The sequence below is a fragment of the Puma concolor genome, chromosome B2 (genome assembly GCF_028749965.1).
Source record: "Puma concolor isolate L17-30 chromosome B2, mPumCon1.1.hap2, whole genome shotgun sequence".
NCBI lineage: Eukaryota > Metazoa > Chordata > Mammalia > Carnivora > Felidae > Puma > Puma concolor.
In genome coordinates this window covers 120,404,723-120,426,971 of record NC_141671.1, presented here as the reverse complement: position 1 = coordinate 120,426,971, position 22,249 = coordinate 120,404,723, and the positions used below count along the sequence as shown (strand labels likewise).

Below are 22,249 nucleotides of genomic sequence, written 5' to 3'. Positions count from 1 at the left end.
ACAGTTTTATTAAGGAAATGCAGTAAGAACGAAGGCCGGTAACAGGTCATCTATTCTGGTTAGCTGCTGTCCAGTCCCGCTTTTACAGTCTGTCCTTCTTTTCAGGCATTAACAACAAACTCACAAAAACTGACATGAGTTACTTAACTCAAGGACAAGTTCAATGACTGGATGTCAAAACTTGTTTTTTAAACAAAAAGAAAAAAAAGGAAAAGCAAAGACATTTAATCTGCTGGCCAGTATTTGTATTATCTGCTTTCTTATTCAACTGCTTTTAATCCTTTAATGCCCTAAGGCTTTCAGAGAGAAAGCAACACCCTTCACAGCAAGAAAAAATGTATTTTAAAAAAGCCAAGAGGACCCAAATGAATAGATTTTATTTGCAATTTAACAATGTAAACAAAAATTTGGTTTTAGTTTCTAATTTACTGGGTTTTTTTTCACAGGTGCTACTTATCCTTTCTATGGAATATCCTCAGTCTGCATTTAGCTCTGAACGTGCTCCCCCAGTTGACCTTGAGCAGTTACATTCCCTGCTATATAAAGGATTTGAAGACTTCAAATAAAAGGTGCTTTCATAACTCAATGCATTGTTATTAAAGTTTTTTTTTTTTCTGTAATAGCAGTGAAATCGATAGGGAAGAATGAAAGTAAATCCACAAAATAATAAAAAGAAAATCCACTTCTACTAGATGAAAGGCAGTTAAATCAAGATTGGTTTTGGCAGGTCTCGGGATCTGTCATGATCTACCGTGGCTCAGGGTAACATTCATCTGATACACTATGTCAGTATTCACTCTGTTTTTAGACACTTCTAACAGCATTTGATAACTGTTGTTTAAGTACCCATAAAATTGGGGCCCCTGGCTGGCTAAGTTGAAAGAGCAAGCAACTCTCAACCCTGGGGTCTTGAGTTCAAGCCCCATGTTGGATGCTTAAATAAATTAACAAACTTAAAAAAAAAAAAAAAAGTTTAAGTACCCATAAAACTAAAATATTGATGATGTGGACAACAAAAGCAAAAGAAATGTAGATAATATTAAATGTCCTCACACCTTGCAGCCTACTGACAAGTACTTGAAACAGGCAGAGCAACAGTCCTCAAGGAACTCACAACTGCCTTAATGTTAATGCTTTGCTACAGGCAAAAAGCAACCTTAGCTTGATTTTAGCCAGGCCTCCAGGAACCTGTAAGTCTTCTTTAACATCCTTTTGGAAACTTCCTTTATCTCTGCCCCTCACAACTAAAAAGTATATAATCAATAGCGCCTTACAATCCCAGTGCAGATCTTTCTGCCCATGGATCCTGTCCCTGTGCTTTAATAAAACCACCTTTTGGGGGACTCCTGGATGGCTCAGTCTTGGTTAAGCGTCTGACTCCTGATTTTGGCTCAGGTCATTATCTCATGGTTTGTGAGATGGAACCTCGCATCTGGCTCTGTGCTGACAGGATGCAGCCTGCTTGGGATTCTCTCATTCCCTCTCTCTATCTCTGTCCCTCCCCTGTTTGCACGTGCATACACCCGTGTACGTTCTCTCTCTCTCTCTCTCTCTCTCTCTCTCAAAAATAAATAAAAACTTAAAAAAAAAAAACACCTTTTGCACCAAAAATGTCTCAAGAATTCTTTCTTGACTGTTCAATCCTGAACTCCAACATTTTCCGTTAATACATCTCTTATTTCATATCCAATATGTATTGAATGCATTCAGCTGCAAGTAACAAAAACCTCTTGATTCAAATGGTTAAAAAGTAAAGAAACTCATTATCTCCTAGAATCAGAGATGGAGTTGCCTTAGGGTTGGTAATTCAGTAATTTAACAAGATCATCAAGAGTCACTTTTCCAGTCTTCCATACACAGTACACATGCTTGTAGTCATCTAGTGTCCCCATGGTTAAGGTGGCTGCTAAGTCCTGACATCACATGTATAACCAACAATTCCCGATAAAAAAATGACGTTCTCTTCCCTTAGAATCTCTAGGTCTCAGCAAACAAACAAACAGACAAGCAAAACTATTCTCTGAGGTCTCAAGTAGACTTCCCCTCACATATCAGAATTGGGTCACAGGCCACTTCCTAAACTAATCACTGGCAAGAAGAATGGACCCAGTCATCAGCAGGACTAAAGCCAGGCCCATGTGCTCTGAAGTTCACCACCATCCAGGGAAAGTGGGGCTCTGCCAACAGGGAAGAAGGGGAAGAAAATGGACCAATAACAGGCAAAGCACTAGTGTCTGCTATTGGTCAATTATAATTAGTAAAGTTACTAAAAAAAATTTTTAATCCGTATTTATTTTTGAGAGAGAGAGAGACAGAGTGCGAGTGGGGAGGAACAGAAAGAGAGGGAGACACAGAATCTGAAGCAGGCTCCAGGCTCCAAGCTGTCAGTACAGAGCCTGATGTGGGGCTCGATCTCAGGAACCCTGAGATCATGACCTGAGCCAAAGAGGGATGCTTACCCCAGGCACCCCAATAATCACTAAAGTTATTGAAAGGGTTGATAAATAATTTTGCCTAGCAAAAACAGGAAAAAGCCCTAAAAAGTAAATCATTGAAAAAGAGTGCCATGCTAGTAAAATATATACCCCCCCAAAACACAAAACAAACAAACAAAAAAACAAAAATGGGGGAGCCTGGGTGGCTCAGTCGGTTAAGCACCCGACTTTGGCTCAGGTCATGATCTCACAGTTCGTGAGTTCAAGCCCCGTGTCGGGCTCTGTGCTGACAGCTCAGAGCCTGGAGCCTGCTTCAGATTCTGTGTCTCCCTCTCTCTCTCTCTCTCTCTCTACCCCTCCCCTGCTCATGTGCTCTCTCTTCTTCAAAAATAAATAAATAAAACGATCATATATGGATGAATATATGCCACACTTACATACTGAATTCTTGCTGAATGCATAGTTGGAGAACAAGTATCAAAAATATTAACTTTCTCCTAAACCTTATTGTGCTAAGATTGACTTCTTAAATAAAAGCTATTGCTTTGATCAGAGCTGTCAGCAATGAAAATATTTTTGGCAGCTATGAATCCCTGGTATGAAATACAAAAGTTATGATTATCAAATTCAGTTTCCTTTACTCATAATCAGAAGCAAGACAAAATATTCACTTGAATATCCTCATCAGTAGAAGATCAAATAGAACCACAATGAATGAATTGACAAAATGTTGTTCTCTCAGCCACTGTTACGTGTTCTAGGAATTTCATATAAAATATTTTCAAGTCATATAAAATAGTAAAGGATCTTTATGGGTTAATGAAAAAAAAAAAACAGAATTTAATCTTCATAAAGAGAAATGAGTATACTCAGTTTCTTTAACCCTCATGATCCCTGTTTTTACCAGAACAAGTTTCTCTGTAAAAGAAGCAAACTTGAGGGGCGCCTGGGTGGCTCAGTCAGTTAAGTGTCTGACTTTGGCTCAGTCATGATCTCACGGTTCTTGAGTTTGAGCCCTGAATCAGGTTCTGCACTGGTGATGCAGAGCCTGCTTGGGATTCTCCCTCTCTCCTTCCCTCTCTCTGCCCCTTCCCCACTTGCGCTCTCCCCCCCCCTCTAAAAATAAGTAGACTTTAGGGGCGCCTGGGTGGCGCAGTCAGTTAAGCGTCCGACTTCAGCCAGGTCACGATCTCGCGGTCCGTGAGTTCGAGCCCCGCATCGGGCTCTGGGCTGATGGCTCAGAGCCTGGAGCCTGTTTCCGATTCTGTGTCTCCCTCTCTCTCTGCCCCTCCCCCGTTCATGCTCTGTCTCTCTCTGTCCCAAAAATAAATAAACGTTGAAAAAAAAAATTTTTTTTTAAAAATAAGTAGACTTTAAAACATGTTTTTTTAAAAATTAAAAAAAAGAGAAGCAAATTTGCATAGTGAAGGGGCATCTTTATGCCATTGCTGTCCAGACCCTATAGACCAAGAAGAAACAATAAACAGATCTGTCATATTTGTTTAACCAATTTCTACCACCTTTTATTTTAGCTCTTGATTTTAGATCTCCTTCCTTCCTCTACAATAGTTATCTCAGGTAACTAGCTACAAAACTAGTCTGAAGTCCCAGGTTTCCCAGGTAACCCCCAGCTACTTCATTCATACCCACAGCTTTAACTGCCAACTTAATGCCACTGAATCCCAAATCGATCTCTTGGATAGATCGTCCTCCGTGTCCCAGACCTCCCTCTGGGATGTGTCCCTTGACTGGGCCACAGGTGTTTTAATATGTCTAAAATCAAACTCATCTTCTTGTCACCAAAATCTGTTTGTCTTTTATCCCCTACATTGGTGTAGGGCACTGCCGTCAACCCAGCTGTCAAACCCCAAATCTGAGAGCCATCCTAGACCCATCCCCTACGATGATCTGCTGTAAACCTGAAAAGAGTGATTCTCCCGCCTGCCTAGATCTACAATGGACCCCTCCTTCTCTGTCTCTGCTGCAAATCTGCTCACTGCAGACGATCGTTAGGACCTCCCTAGGCTACCACCCTAGTCTCCTAATCATCTTGCTGATTGAGTCTCCTGTTCTGTCATATCCAGCTTTTATGCTACTGGTAGACTGGACTTTCTAAAGCACAAATCTGAGCATGTTACTCTGAACTCCAAATTTTTGAAGGCTCCCATCCCCTACAAAATAAGATCTGAATTAAGATAAGATCTGAAGGGTAGAGAATTCACGTGCAGAATGCATTACTAACCCTCCTCAGGAAGTTACTCAGCCTGGAAAACACCCTCCCTTTCACTTGTCCTTCCCACATGCTCTCGCTGCAGCTCAAACCTGCCCTCTTCTGTGCAGCCTTCCCCGACAATCCCAGGCTGAATTACGAGTACACTCGGTGGCTTCCCATTAACTTCAGGCAGTCGTTATCTCTTTAAATTGTAATTGTTTGCATGACTTGGCTCAGAGCAGAGGCTGTGTTGGCCCACCTTTGATATTTAATACACAACATAATTCTTGGCACTTAGTAGGTTCCATAACTATCTGTTCAACAAATTGCACAAGTAAAATACAACAAAATGTGTTTATATGCACAGCTAGCAGCTCTTCAAATGCCCCGAGGGAGGTAAGCCGGATAGCTCAGGCCAAACAGCTGAGTCCCAATATCACTGTAACAGTAGTGTGGCAGCCACGGGCCATTTACTCACTAGGGTCATGGTCCCTATTCCGATTCCTATTTTAAGAGTGAATCTAAAACAGAAGAAGAATATGGTGGAACTGGATTTTCAGGCAGAGCTGGACAATGAGAATATTATTGTCTTTCAATTAACCAGATACAATGACATCAAAATGTAGCTCTGGCAAAAACTAAAGTACAACAGCTTAACACAAAACAAAGAATTTGTGAATTGTAACGATGGAAGAAACTTCATGAAGTCCCTCAGGCCTCCGGGTTATATGACCCACAAATGGTACTCTCTCTTCCCCCTTAAAAGATGGTCAGTAAAGACATTTAACAAATCCCTTAACACATTTGTCCTAGTGTTTAACAATCAATCTTTTAGAGTCCACAGTTGTTCCTAATTCCTAAAATAGTATATTCCCAGTAAAGATTAAAAAGAAAATGACTTTTGGGGTGCCCGTGTGGCTCAGTTGGTGAAGCATCCAACTTCAACTCGGGTCACGATTCACTCGCAGTTTGTGGGTTCGAGCCCCACATCGGGCTCTGTGCTGACGGCTCAGAGCCTGGAGCCTCCTTCGGATTCTGTGTCTCCCTCGCTCTCTGCCCCTCCCCCACTCCTGCTCTGTCTCTCTCCCCAAAATAAACATCCAAGAAAAATTTAAAAAGAAAAAAGAAAGAAAATGACTTTCCCCCCCTTTTTTTTTTCAACGTTTATTTATTTTTGGGACAGAGAGAGACAGAGCATGAACGGGGGAGGGGCAGAGAGAGAGGGAGACACAGAATCGGAAACAGGCTCCAGGCTCCGAGCCATCAGCCCAGAGCCCGACGCGGGGCTCGAACCCACGGACTGCGAGATCGTGACCTGGCTGAAGTCTGATGCTTAACCGACTGCGCCACCCAGGTGCCCCCTTTTTCCCCTTATACTAACTCTTCCTTCTCTGTCCTGGGTTTAAGAATTGTACACATACTTTGTCATAAACACAGCAATAATGATGGGCACAAGTGAGTGAGCACTGAGTATGCGTCAGGCACGATGCTAAGTGCCTTTCACGCATTATCTCATTCAGTCCTCACAACATCCTCATGAGGCAACCATCATTATTAACCCCATGTTATAGATGGGTTTAGGGTCAGTAAGTAATGCATGCAAGGTTGCCTCGCTGGGAAGTAGCAGTGGCCATTACAACAAGGTCTGCCTGCCTCTCAGAACTCCTGGGTCAGCCACCGCATAGCACATACTCGGCCTCTCCACTATTCTGCATCCTCTGGAATTCCTTAGTGCTTCGCTAAAAGGGGCATGAACTTCATGAGTTTTACATATTTGTCTCCTGTGATTGCATCACATTATCAAATTGCTTTTTTTTTTTTAACAACGTGACATTAAAGAAGATAGACCGACAACTTTGTTGTGTTTCCCAGAGCCAGGAAAAAACACAGTGAAGTTTTTATCCTCGCATTGTACTTATATATATATAAATTATATATAAGTATATATGCAATATAAAATATTACACAAATACATAAGTTAAAACACCTGATATATATCTATGCATTTTTATTTTTTAAATGCACCGATGTTAATCACAGGCCAATTTAAGGAAAGCATTAAGAATAATGCAAATCTATAATAACCTGAAATGGATGTTCTGATGTTAGAACAGTAAGAACACTGTTACTGTAAGTATTCTAATATGACTAGTATGGCTATTAATATCAATAACTAACATTTTTACATTATATGTCAGGCACTATGCTAAGCACCTTTAGAGCGTTAATTAATGTGATGAAAAAGAGTATTCAGAGGCAATTAGGCAATGCGATGGGCTAGTTAGCCATAACTTTCGGCAACTGGAAAGGTCTCCTAACACTAGTTTACTACACATCTTAATATCTTTGATCACAGACTCTGCACCCCAATATCATTCATGTAGCTTTTTTCTTTTTATTTGAAATTCAATATTTACTTTCATATTTGCTAAAATACACTTAAAATCAAAGGCTCTGCAAATAAATCATAAAACAACATAAGTTACTCTTGTATCATTCTAGCATTAATGTTTAATTTGTCAGATCGTTACATTTACCACAGAGCACTGCTCCTTTAATACGCAGGGTTCCTACGGCATCTGATATAAATCATAAGGTTTGAAACCAGGCCAACAGATGGTTTCATTTTCAAAATAGCCTGAGCCACAGCTGCCACTTTGTGTTAGCATCCAGATTAATAGCTGATAAATCAGTTAAAATACAGTGAGCCATCACAAAGATTCATTTTTTTTTCAGTTACTTAATCCCTGTCTTCCTCTAACTCAAGCAAATGTAAGGAAATAAGCCGAGCGTTCTAATGATCAGTTGCTTTTCATTTTTACTAAGGGCATATAACCATAAAATTTCAAATGCTTTCTTTTTAGAAGACATGTTGCATCAAAGAAATATTTAAGAAGAGGACAATTAGATTACAAAAAGGAATAACATGGGCATTTGAGAAATTTTACTATGTTAAAGGTTCTGCTTTTTCAGGAGCATTCTGCTTTCTAGGCAGAATGACTCAGTTCCAGTTAAATCTGGACAGTCTTGGCTTTCTTTTTTTATCCCAGCCTAGTACACTTACAAGGGAACATTTAAATGATAAATTATACGGTCACTCATTTCTGTGTCAGAAATTAAATGATTAAATACTCTGTACTCAGCTCTTATTAATTTACTTGATAATTTTCAACGGAGAAAATTTCCAACTGCTAAGTTTTCAAGTGGAAAAAATGCACAGTCTCCTCAGATGATAAACTGTCTTTTCACTTCTCCCTCTCCTAACATACTCGAAATACACTCATCTTAATTGGTCTAAGTAGAGATGAAATTTTCTAAATCATCTTCCCTGTCAGACTGTGCAAAAGAAAACAAGACAAACTTTTTGGGCCTGCCCACAGCAAAATGGACATTCTATATTATACAGTGTCAGCATCACATAAGAATGATTTTTAAATGAGGCATTCATATAGACACGGTACTGGCACTCTGGGATATTTTCGTTCTTGATACATTTTTATCACAGAATGCTTAAATGGAAATTAAAAAGGAATGGAGGAAAAAATTCGATAGCTAGGTAGCCATCCAAATTAATTTGTTGGAAGAAAAGGTTGGAAATATTGATCAAAGTTAAGGTTGGAGAGTTGTCTGAGGCTTAAGTTTTTTCATGGTTTTCTTGGACCATGAACTGAAGCAGCAATTCTTAAACGTATTGGCTTCAGGACCACTTTACACTCTTAAAAATTACTGACAATCTCCCCATCTTCCTTCCCACTCAAAGAGCTTTTGCTCATGTGGGTGATTATTTATCAGTATTTACTGTATTTGAAATGAAAACAGAATTTTTTGAAAATTTTTTATTTCAAAATATCTTTTTTAAAAATTTTGTTAAATGTTTATTTATTATTGAGAGACAGAGAGAGACAGAGCATAAGCAGGGGAGGGGCAGAGAGAGGAGGAGACACAGAATCACAAGCAGGCTCCAGGCTCTGAGTTGTCAGCACAGAGCCCAACGTGGGGCTCAAACTCACGAACCATGAGATCATGACCTGAGCCAAAGTCAGACGCTTAACCAACTGAGCCACCCAGGTGCCCCTCAAAATATCTTAAATATTATCATTATGAGTCTTTTTATGAAAAACAACTGTATTTTTAATTAAAAGTTTTTACAGTGAGAAGAACAGCATTCATTTACATTTCTGCAATTTTCCTTAATGTCTGGCATAATCAAAGACAGCTTTATCCTCAGGTCTGATTCTGCATTCAGTCTGTTGCAACAGATGGTTTCATTTGGAGCCTAAGAAAAATCCAGCCTCACATACATACAAATTTTCAAAAGGGAGGAGAATAATAGCTTTTTCAGATAATCATGAATATTCCTCTTTGATACTATACCAAAACTCAACAAGTTGCAGTTTCTTGAAGTTTAGTTGCAATGTGGAATCTTAAAACTTCTGAACTCCTCTTACTCTTTATAGTCAAATCTTCTGGTATCTTGAATTTTCAATGGATCCTTTATCTATGCATATGTCTTTGTAACAAATATTGGTCATTTAAGAAATATTGATTGAGTTATGCAGATCTTCCATATTTTGACCCACTTCATTATACAACATCAAAAAGCAAAACCCACATTGGACAATCATTAATATCACCCCATGGATTGCAAAAGGCCACTAGTAAACTTCTGATGGTGATGGAAATGTTCAGTATCTTGATGGTGATAATGGTTTCACAGTTGTATCTGTACGTTAAAAACTCATCAAATTGTACACTTTAAATTATGTGCAGTCTGGGGGTGCCTAGGAAGCTCAGTCAGCTGAACGTCTGACTTCGGATCAGGTCAAGATCTTGTGGCTTATGAGTTCGAGCCCCACATTGAGCTCTGTGCTGACAGCTCAGAGCCTGGAGCCTGCTTCCCATTCTGGGTCTCTCTCTCTCTCTCTCTCTCTCTCTCTCAAAGGTAAACATTACAAAAAAATTTTTTTTAATTATGTGCAGTAAAATAAAAATAGTGTGACAGAGGGGGAAAAACTGGGAAAACAGAGTTCATTATTCTACTGTGTGCTATTTAGTTTTGTTGATGACATTTTCCATAATAGAAAGTGGGAAAAAGTCTTTAAGTTTTAGGAAGCTGTTAAACTCATGGTAATAAAGTTTTCCAAAATTCTTATTTTTGCCTGAGAGCTTGAATTTTATCATAGTAGTAAATCATGTCAGATACCCCTGATGTGACAAGTTTATTTTAAAGAAAATGCCTGCCAAATGCCCAGATGTGAAAATGATAGTTTGTGAGTCATGTTTCAACAAAAATGACGTTTCAGAAAAGGAAGTCACTACTTTAGCTCGTAGTTTAAATAATGATACAAGTGCCCTTCCTGAGTCAACCTCCTGCTTCAATATGCTGCTGAGGTACTTTAGGAACACTTCTAATTTATGTTAATAGAATATGAAAAAAGACACACATATAGAGATAAATTAAACACAATTAATTACTTTTACTACTCAGCAAAAGCATTCTTACATGAAATTGGCTTTTTTAGCTTTTTATTTATTTTTGAGAGACAGCACAAGTGACAAGAGGGGCCAATGGAGAGACAGAGAATCCCAAGCAGGCTCCATGTCCTGTCAGCACAGAGCCTGACGTGGGGCTCCATCCCACAAACCTTGAGATCGTGACCTGAGCCAAAACCAAGAGTTAAACGCTCAACCAACTGAACCACCCAGGTACTCTGAAATTGGCTTTTTTTTTTTTTTTAATGTTTTTAAGGGCGTGTGGATGGCCTTGGATAGAATAAATTCATTGATTCACATCACTTGGAATCCTCACTGTGTTTCAGCCCATAAAGTCGGAGTCTGGTATCTTGCTGGTCTGACCTGTTGGGCACTGGATATAGGCTGAGTTGACTATAACTGAGTCGGCTCTAACTTACCTATGACCCCCTTCATCTTCTACAACTGTAACTGTGCACACCTGTATGCTTCTATTTGAGCCCACGGATGGCCCAATCCTAACCCTCTCATTGCCTCTGTGCTATAGTCTGAAACTAACTTAAAGTCTTAACTTCAGGATCCAATCTTGTGTTATTGCAGGAAGTATTAAATTTCACCCTCTTTTTATCCCACGTCTATCTGCTCAGTCTTTTTATTACACATCCTCTGTCTCAATATGTATGACTGTGCGTATCTCCTTTCCTACCTCTTTCACCTACTTCTACGCCCAAACCTAGCAAGCTCCTTGCCACACCTTCCTTAGCTAACTAGATTACAGGTTCAATCGTTAGTCTTTGCAGTGTGTCTATCACTAATATTGCCTCTTCACTGCTTCCCAACCCATCGCTTCCCTCCCCTGTAAATCATAACTGCTGCTCCTAGAAGGTGTCCTTTTGCTACTCTCCATCTGTCTATTCAGTCTTATCCTATTCTTTTGACCTCTGCCACTCCTTACTCCCACACTCTCTGAGAAGATAAAATCATAAGCTTCTTCCACTGTGTCCTAACATAGCCCACTATTGTCATGGGCAAAACCCTATTCATCTATTCCTCATTCCTCCCCATTTCTCATTGCCCAGTGACTATCACACTTAAGGACTGTCTTATAGTTCTCCATACCTCATTATAGCAAAGAGAGGCATATACACATTGTAATTTTTTTTAATGTTTTATTTTTGAGAGACAGAGAGAGACTGAGCATGAGCGGGGGAGGGGCAGAGAGAGAAAGAGAGGGAGACACAGAATCCGAAACAGGCTCCAGGCTGTCAGCACAGAGCCTGATGCAGGGCTGGAACCCACGAGCCGTGAGATCATGCCCTGAGCCGAAGTTGGACACTCAACCAACTGAGCCACACAGGAGCCCCAAGGCATATATGCATTGTATATGCTCAATAACATTCATTAAGTTAATGATGACTAATTATCATGAAACCAAAAAACAGTCAGGATCCCAGAAAATTATGGTTTCCACATCTACTTGCGAAAGTTATAAAGAAATACACTGGCCTGCCAAAAACAACAACAACAACAACAACAACAACGTCTAGACCTTTCAAATTCCCCATTGCCTCCTATAAGGTATGTCTGAGAGCTGAAAGTAAACTAGTCTTTGCAATCATTAAATTGCTCATCAATCTTACAAAGGGTGTCATTTAGTCAATTACCTCCCCTAAGGAAATATAAATGGAATATAGCTGCCTGAGAAAAATTAATTCACCCAACTGTTAAGTAGCTCACTGAGAACAGCTTCCACCATGCTAGGATACCTGAGCCATATTTCATTCCTGGTTTCACCACAAAAAAATTTTTTTTTACCTTTTTTTAAAAAAAAGTCTTATTTTGAGAGAGAGAAAGCATAAGCATATGCAAGAGGGGAAGGGGCGGAGAGAGAGGAAGAGAGAGAGAATCCCAAGCAGGCTCCATGCTGTCAGCACAGAGCCTATGTGGGGCTTGAACCTATGAACCAAGAGATCACGATCTGAGCCGAAATCAAGAGTTTGATGCTTTACCGACTGAGTCACCCAGGCGCTCCTTTTTTTTTCCTTTTTGGATTTGAATTTTAGCTGATTATTGCAGTTAGGTTTGTAAGGAGTTGCAGCCCAATATTAAGTAGGCATACTATTACCCAAAGTTTTGATGATGAGAGAACTAAGAGATATAACCTTTTTTTGTATCTGAAAATATGAATGATGTCTCCATATTCTACCAAACTCCCCTAACACTCACATCGAGGTATATGATGGCTAAAGACAGAGGAAAATGCTCAGCATTGAAATGTAAAGCAGGCACAGGAAACAGCAATAGCTGGCAGGGGGATCCAAATTCAGAGGGCTTCAGGAGCCAAGCACAGAGTGAGAACAAGTTCAGCAAGTTTATGGTAACAACAACAGAATACGGGGGATAATGAAAAGCAGCTACTTCTAAGGTCAGTGTGCCTACTACCCTATCTAGAAAATCGCTACCATGCAAGAATGGAGAACCAGTATCACATTTTCTGATTTTTCAGAAGGCAGCAGAAACCCAGATTTTTTACATAAATCACCCCAATACTGGCAAATTACTAAAATTAGAAAACAAACAAACAAACAAACCCTGTGCCAGTGAAGTACAAAATGGAAGATGCTAATTTGTGATCTTGGAACATACAGTTGGGGTATAAAAAATATTATAAAAATATATTCCTAAAGCTAAATCCCTACTTCACACTCACTTTTAGCAACTGGATTTCTGCATTAATCCTCTGTGTCCGAGTACTTGTATAAATGATCATACCAGGTAGATTAAAAGCTCAAATGCAAAAGCAATAACAAAAAAACTGGAAGACATAAATGAATACGTATCAAATCTTTGATTTGGAGATGACTAATAATGGAAGAAATCACAGGAGAACATTCCATCTATAATTTAACAAAAATTAAAAACATTTAATGTGAAAATTGCCTTGTGACCAAAATTAAATGTAAAATAAAACCTGGTAAATATTTGGACCAATATGGCAAAGGGCTAATTGTCTTTACTATAAAAACAAAACCCAAAACAAAACCAAACAACACATCTCACAAATCGATAAGAGACACGAAAAGAATAGATTCCAACTCCTTATGGACAAGCACGGTTTGCTGTTGCCAGTTCGACTGCCAAACCACACATGTACAACACAATGGCTCTCAAAAACCTAAAAAGCATCAGAAGAAAGGAAGTGCCACAAAAGATCCAACAAATAGAAGAATTCACACCCACAGAACTAGAGATTTAAAAAATATGGGAAGTCTTGTTTGGAGAAATGTCTACTTTGCTCTTCTACCCATTTTTAAATCCGATTATTTGTTTTTTTGTTCAAAATGGCCAACAGACACATGAAAAGATGCTAAGCATCACTAATCATCAGGGAAATGCAAGTCAAACCACAATACAATGTCATCTGACACTTGTTAGAATGGCTATCAACAAAAAGACAAGAACCAATAGGTGCCAGCAAAGACATGGCGAAAACAGAACCCTTATGCGCTTTTGGTGGGAAAGTAAATTGGCTCAAAGACTATAAGAAAAAGTACGCAGAGTCCCCCAAAAAATTAAAAATAGAAACACCATATGATCCAGTAGATCTGGATATAAACCTAAAGCAATGAGAATAGGATTTCAACCAGATATGAACTTCCATGTTTATCACAGTGTTATTCACAATATCCAAAATATGGATAAAAAGATGTCATATGTACACACAATGGAATATTATTCAGCCATGAGAAAGGAGGATATCCTCCCACTTGCAACAACATGGATGGACCTTGAGCACATTATGCTAAGCAAGATAAGTCAAAGAAAGACAAGTACTGTATGATATCATTTATAAGTGGAATCTAGGAAATTAAATCTGTAAAAAAAATAATAAAATCATGATTACCAGAAAACTGGGGGTTGGGGAAGTAAGAGTAATGGTGTTTTAAATTTTTTTTCAACGTTTATTTATTTTTTGGGGGGACAGAGAGAGACAGAGCATGAACGGGGGAGGGGCAGAGAGAGAGGGAGACACAGAATCGGCAACAAGCTCCAGGCTCTGAGCCATCAGCCCAGAGCCTGACGCGGGGCTCGAACTCACAGACTGCGAGATCGTGACCTGGCTGAAGTCGGACGCTTAACCGACTGCGCCACCCAGGCGCCCCTAGAGTAATGGTGTTTTAAAGTGTACAAACTTATAACAAGTAGCAAATAAGTCATAAAGATCTAGTATACAATATACTTAATATAAACATAAATATTGTACAGTTATATAATGTGATAAATATCACTACATTGGCAATTAAAGCATAATACATAAATATATCAAAGTAAAAACTTGTACTCCTTAAGTTTATACAATGTTACACATTAAATTCACTCAATAAAAAAGAAAAACTAAAATACTTTTAAATATATAAAAAGAACATTAATAATTAATTATATTGAAATCCTCAAAGAGCTGAATGAAGCAATAGCATCCACAAAGCAAAGAACAGAAGAGGAAAATATGAAAAAGAATCAACTGGAAATCTTAGAAATGAAGCATATAGTCATTGATATTTTTTAAATAATAATGATAAGATACCCTAAATGGCATAATTGAGACAGCTGAAAAGAAAATCCATGACTTGGAATCTAGTACTCTCCAAGAATGCCTCATTACCAAATTAAGACATAGGAAATATGCCAATCTGAAGAATTCCCTCCCTAGAGAAATTCACTTATGTACCTACATACAAAGTTTTATAAAAAATTCCAAGTCTTTGAACCCAACTTCTTACCCTAGAAATTCTGAATGCAAAATATGTTAAGAAATTAAATTTGTCCCATTCTATAAATGCATACAATAAAATATTGGTTCAAGGTACAGGAAACAGGCTTTAAATTTGAGTCAGGATCAAATCAAAAAGAAGTCAGTTAAATCTGATCAAGAAATGAAACTCACAAAGAAAGTATCCTGAATCTTCCTAAATACTCTCTATTACAAAACTCAGATAAGATTAAGATTGAGAAAATCAATAACTAGCCATAGCAAATAAAGGAATTCTAGTGTGTATTAATTATAACACAATAATTATTATACTGGATGCAGATATTATTTTAAAATCTTTTTTTTTAGTTTATTTATTTTTAGAGAGAGAGAGTGTGTATGAGCAGGGGAGGAGCAGAGAAAGACACAGAGAGAGAGAGAATGCCAAGCAGGCTCCACACTGTCAGCACAGAGCCCAAAGCAGGCCTCGAACTCAAACTGTGAGATCATGACCTGAGCCGAAACCAAGAGTCAGACGCTTAACAGACTGAGCCACCCAGGAGCCTCAACGAGGCAGATATAATTTTAAAGTTCATTTTGGCATCACAAAATGTGACGGAAAAGGTAGAGTATTTGTAATAGGCAAAATCCATTTTTTAAAATAAATGTTAAATGATCAGTATGGGGATACAAGATTGGCGGAGCTTAAAAGAAGCTAAATTGCTTTGAGTTAGAAAAAGATGAGAGATAAAGAAGCCTGAGGGGAAAATCTAGAGATATTGCCTGGAATAAGGGGAGTTTTGAAGACTAAGCTGAAAAGAACAATAAAATAAAAAATTCAATGGTTGATGTATTGTGATTTGGGATGAGCTGAACACAGCTGTCTAATGGCAATGTCAGTGATACATGCCAATCCCACAGTATCTTCAGGAAATTCTACAGATTGCTCAGGGGGTTTTGTTTGCTTTTTAAATGGGAGTGGGAGAGGCAATGAAGCACTGAGCTCTCCTTCAAGGTTGGCCTAAAGTAATCACAGAGAAGATATGGCAAGCTAGCCAAAATCTGTGTTCCACAAGAAAATTGTACATTTGCCATTTGCAATGAACTTAAAAGGAAATGTTTAGCCCTCATCAAAACTTCATGGAAGACAGCACTCCAGCAAAACTCCTGAAAACACAAAAGTCTTCCTTAAAAATCGACTTGAAATGTTTCAGAACATAAATTCAAACAACATATTGAATATCTTCTGTTTAAGATAGCTAAGATCTTTGGAAGATAAGATGACGACCGCTCTGAAGATACCTAGTGAGAATTTGGAAATAAAATTGTGTCTCTGGAACATTTCCTTAATGCATTAAAAAGACTTCAGTATTAAGATTCTTTCAGGATGTATACTTCCATGGGTTTTCTTCAAGCTGATGTGGAGAGAAATTATCTTGGTTGAAGACCTTGAAATATTTAGATATGGGTATTTATCTTCTTCGAATATTTTCATGTTACTTCAAAAGTATACAAATCAGGTTGTCTTGAAGTTCACCATTTTATAAGAATGATGCCTGGATTTGAAATAGCACATGTGAATCACATGTGAACAAATTCCTTTGAATACATTCACACTGCAGAACAGCCCTGCTCTGGCTTAAAAAAAAAAAAAATCTTCATTTGGTTTATACATTTTTCACTTGGAAACGTAATTGTGTATGAGTCTGTCTTAATCACATGCCATCTCCCTGATAAGATGAGAGAAGTATTCATGCGTGAATCTGTTTCCCCACAAAACATGTTTCCTTTGGGGAAGAAATTGAAGAACACATTTTCAATCTTTGCAGGCCACCTAGACTTTATCTTCTCAGAATGAAACGTTCTGACCTGGAATATTCTATTCCTAATTAAAAGCAGCAAACATGAAAATGCCTTGTGTGGAATGGTGCGTTCATACAGGTCCTCACTGGAGAAAATGTTTTCTTCATATTCATGAAATAAAATTAAACTGGAATGAATTTCGAATCAACATTTCAAGACTTCATTATATTTAAAGCGCAAAAGTATATAAAAACCAAAGGTACTAAAATCTTGACCGATAAACATGAACCATGTGTATGTTTTACAAAATTTCCAATGTATTATCGCCAAAACATAATGTTTACAAAAATACATCGCTGAAAAGAACATATACAACTAGCCCTAAGTATCTGCCAAAAAGAAACAATATTAACAAAATCAAAATTAAAGATAATAAGTAATTTTTAAATGGCACTCACCAATCACAATTGAAGACTCACAGTGATAATAACCATTACTTTGTTTTTTCTTTAGCATGGAGCAAAGATCTATGCGATGTACCATTTCTTCTCCAAATCTGTGACTGATAAATTTTTCATAGAATTCGGGGTCTATTTTTTTCACTCCCTTGAAATGACAAAACAAAATCACATCACTCAATCATTCCACTGAGGCAGGGCAGCTACTTCATATTTATATCCCTTTCTTGGAACCTGATATCACACTTCGGTACACAATACAGCCTACTGGCATTTGAAAATGGATACCACAAAATGGTTTTAAAGTTGTTTTTAAAGTCTCCCTGTCTAGGATGAGTTGTATTTAAAAAAAAAAAAAAATCATTGAAGAATGTTGGGTTTAAAATTGGCAGCATTCAGAACTTCACATGCTTCAAGCTTCTGAAATAATAAAGTATATCAAGTTGAAATTTGAGGTATAAAAAAAACAGTAATTGTCTTCAACAGAGAAATGGATGAATTTTTAAAAGTGATACAAATTTTAACATTTTATACTGTATAAAATGTTTTAATAACATGAATACAATTTTTTTTTTTTAAACGTTTATTTTTGAGAGACACAGAGACAGAGTGAGAGTGGGGGAGGGGCAGAGAGAGAGGGAAACAGAATCTGAAGCAGACTCCAGGCTCTGGGCTGTCCGCACAGAGCCCAACATAGGGTTCGAACCCATGAACTGTGAGATCATGACCTGAGCCGAAGTCAGACACTTAAACGACTGAGCCACCCAGGCACACCAGATGAATGCAATTTTTAAACTCCTTATGTAAGAATCATTTAAAAAAAATTTTTTTTAACGTTTATTTATTTTTGAGACAGAGAGAGACAGAGCATGAATGGGGGAGGGTCAGAGAGAGCGGGAGACACAGAATCTGAAACAGGCTCCAGGCTCTGAGCCGCCAGCACAGGGCCCGACGTGGGGCTCAAACTCACGGACCGCGAGATCATGACCTGAGCCGAAGTCGGCCGCTTAATCGACTGAGCCACCCAGGCGCCCCTGTAAGAATCATTTTAAAACAGGGGCACCGGAGTGGCTCAGTTAAATCCGACTCAATTTCAGCTCAGATCACGATCTCACAATTGTGAGATCGAGCCCTGTGTCAGGCTGTGTGCTCAGCATGGAGCCTACTTGGGATTCTCTCTCTTCCTCTCTCTCTCTCTCTCTGCCTGCCCCCCAAAATAAATACATATATTTTTTTAAAAGAACCATTTGAAGACAAAGGTTATTTGAATTGGAAGAGGAAGTCATCGGATCTTCCAAGTTGTTCTCTACCTGCCTCTCATTATTCTCAGTGCCTTTCATATCAAGAAGAAGGCTGGCTGGTGAACTCACAGTGGAAGCCCTTGTTACCTGTGTAGTTTCCCCAAACAAGGGAAGGAATGTCTTCCTCTCCCCTTCCTATGCAATGGTCCTGCAGCCAGCCTCACAGTCCCAAAACACAGTCCACAAGATGAAGGTACAATACTTTCCAGGTCAAGTTTACTGGCTATGTGTGAATTTTTCCTTTTAATTTATAACTTAAAAAAATTTTACCCTGTCAATACTTGTCATCTATTTAAAAATTAGAAAAAACGAAAAATCGGAAAGAGAAGAAAAATAATTCATGTCCTTTCCAACACATTAACAGTGTGGGTATACCCTTCAAGTCTTTTTCTATGCATATATATATATATATATATATATATATATAATATTCAGATTATATTTATATAAATCTTATTAAAGTACAGTTAGAATACATATTTTCCCTTTTTATTCACAAAAAAATTATGACAAACATTTCAAAAAGATATAAAAACAAAAAATTAAAATGAAATCACCCCACACTGAAACTACTACAATTTTGTTATGTATTTTATTTCTCCTGTGCAAAATAAAGTACTTTTTTTTCTTTTTTATAGGAACGTGGTTGAGCCATGAGTGCTATTTGGCAATCAGCTTTTTTTCCCAGTTAGTATGTCAATAAGTAATATACAGATGTGCAAGATATTTTTAATATTTTTGTTGCCACAGTACTCCACTATATGGGGGCATCATTAATTTATGCATCCAACTATTTATTGTTAGACATTTAAATTGCCCTTAATTTTTAATATTATATTTAACATGTTTTTGTTGATCTATGTTCTTGTTCTGTATCCAAGCTGAGCTGCTGCCCTTTCCTAACTGCTCCACTCACAGACTTTCCTACCTCCGTTAATAGTAAATGTTCTAGCTGACCAGGTGGAAAGCCCTGGGGTCACCCTGAATTTGCCTCTTTCTTTCAGTGTTGCCTCCAATCCAATCTTGTTGGCTCTCCCTTCAACACACGACTAATTCTCACTACTGCCTTGCTACCTTGGTCCCGTCTTTCACCCAGATTATCCTGATAGCCTCCTGTTTTCTCACCCTTGCCTCCTCTACAGCCAGAGTGATCCTATCAAAACATACATCACATCAGGTCACCCCTCTGCTGAAAATTCTCCAGAGGTCCCCACTTTTCTCAAAAGTAGAGCCAGCTTCCCCAGAACAGCCCACAAGTTCCTGCTCTGCCCTCTCAGTAATTTCTAGGCCGTGTCTCCTGCTCATCCCCCTTCCTGCTTCCTCTCCTGGCAATGTTCCTCCAGATACCCTCATGGCCAGTCTCCCATCCTGCCATCCTGGGAGACTGCCTGCCTTCCAATTTTTTCTTTCTTTCTTTGTGTCTTTGTTTCTTCGTTTGTTTGTTTCTTTCTTTCTATCTTATCTTTCTTTTCATCTGAAAGAGAGAGTGCACATGCACAGAGACAGGAAGAAAGAGAGGCGGGGCGGGGGGGGGGGGGGGCGGGCAGTGGAATCTTAAGTAGGCTCACGCTCAGCACAGAGCCTGATCCAGGGTTCAATCTTACAACCCTGAGATCATGACCTGAGCCAAAATCAAGAGTCCTATGCTTAACCAGGCGCCCCTCAAATTTTATTTTCTTAACAGAATTTTACCTGACCACACTCTTTAATTTGCACTCCCAAATCCTTTCTACGCTTCTCTCTTCATAAATATCTATGTACGTTCTTCCACAGCACCTACCACCTCCTACCATACTGTGTAATTTACTTTGCTGTGTTCATTTTTCACGGCCTGTCATTATCTCTCTCCCCATTAGAATGCATGTTCCCCAAAGACAAAGACTTTTGTCTGACTTTCATTCACTGAAATGTCCCCAGTGCCTAGCACACTGCTTGTCAAGGAACAGTGCTTAATAAATAATTGTCACAAATGTCATATGACTTCACTCATATGTGGAATTTAAGAGACAAAACAGATGAACATAAGGGAAGGGAAGCAAAAATAATATAAAAACAAGGAGGGGGACAAAACATAAGAGACTCTTAAATACAGAGAACAAACTGAGGGGTGCTTAAAGGGTTGTGGGGGGGGATGGGCTAAATGGGTAGGGGCATTAAGGAGGACACTTGTTGCGATGAGCACTGGCTGTTATATGTAGGGGATGAATCACTGGATTCTACTCCTGAAATCGTTATCGCACTGTATACTAGCTAACTTTGATATGAATTAAAAACAAAAACACCGAAGTGAAAAAAATCATAATTGTCACAAATTCAGAGGATAGAGTTTCAAAAGAAGGGCAGTTGACAGCATCAAATGCTGTTCATTCTAAATTCAGTAAGAGTGAAACCAAGTGGACTTCTTTTGGTTTGGTGGGTAGGGGGCCCTGAGAAAGCAGCACATGGTACTGAGGGGCAATCGAAATGCGGGAGTTCAAACGAGCTCTGCTACTTTTCAAGATGTGGTTTGGCCTCAGTTTCCTCATCGATAAAATGAGGTTAACAAGTGAACCTACTTCAAAGTGTTATATGGACTAAATAAGTGAACTTCTAAAATGTTTAAAACAGGGAAATAGAGTAAATGCTATCATATTTACATGACAAATGCTATTAAATATATACAACACTCTTATATATTGTCATTAGTGAACTTAGAGGAATAACTTCAATAGAGGTAAGGTTGCAGAAAAAGTTCTTAAAGGTTCTGAGTAAATGGAAACTGACCGTGCTTACTTGTCTTTTAAATGCTTTTTCACTTGTGCATGGGTGCTGGTTGGGAGCGGGAAGGCAAGGCAGGCTGGTGTCATCCCCTTAGACCAGGCACAAGATGACCAGTCATAACTTAGGGAAAAAAAGGAACTTCAGTTTTCAAGGACCAACGCCAGCACTGGCTAGCCACCATAATCTCCATTTCAGTTTTGTAAGATATCATTATTTTTTTTTAAGTAAGAAATAAGGGAAACATTAGAAACATCGTTAAGCTAATTAATTTAATTTTAGCAAAAAAGTAAGAACCGATTATTTTTGTAGTTCTTCACAGATGACTTCCAACATGAGTCTTCAAGGAATGAATTTTTACTAGAGAGTGGAACGGAATTAATTCTTTAACTCATAATTTACAGAGAGAACTGTGGCTCAAAATGCATGCCTTAGGAGGCACTGAAATTATATGCCCTGAACAGAAAGCATCTTTAATAATAAAGAATCTAGAAACAGGTAAGAATCTGCTTTGTCTGATATATAATATTAACATGGTCTTTGTTCTCTAGAGAATTTTTTGGCAATATATTTCTTTTTTTTTTTTTTCAGGCACTTTTCCCCATAGCAATATACATCTTCTCTAATAAAATGTATCTGAATTGGTCTCCCCACAGCTGCAGCAGGTGGTGTTTTTTTCCATAATAAAATAAAGGACAATCATTCTAAAAAAATAAATGAGTATATCAAAGTTGAATATCAGTCAGGGTAAGGCTAAAAAGGTTCCTATTTTCTGAATGGATCCACTGGGTTGCCAAAACAGTCCCAGAGATATCACCCTAAAAGGTTCTAGTTCAAAGCTAAGAAGTCTGGGGTAGCATTATTTTTAGGTTTTAGACGCCCCCCCCCCCCATTATGCCCTGTTTCCCTTCTTCATAGGCCAGGCTCTTTCCAAGGTACCTTGTCATTTAAGGATTGGTGGAAGTATATCACATTAGGAGAGCTCAAAGAAAATTATAAAAATGGTTAAAGCCAGAAAAATTTGACCTATAAAGGCCAAGAGAGTTGGGATTATTTCAACT

General features: G+C 38.4%; 1 protein-coding gene across 7 annotated transcripts in view; it reads right to left on the bottom strand.

Annotated features, from left to right (window-relative positions):
• Positions 1–22,249, bottom strand: part of AKAP7 (A-kinase anchoring protein 7) — a 153,461-nt gene that overhangs the window by 48,245 nt on the left and 82,967 nt on the right. For 5 of the 7 annotated variants that reach the window (XM_086707850.1, XM_086707852.1, XM_086707851.1 and 2 more), the window contains exon 7: positions 17,131–17,278. The exons of the other annotated variants lie outside the window; for them this stretch is intronic. In XM_086707850.1, the coding sequence (XP_086563976.1) occupies positions 17,131–17,278 (148 nt within the window). The remainder of the gene's footprint in view (positions 1–17,130; positions 17,279–22,249) is intronic. 7 annotated transcript variants of the gene reach the window in all.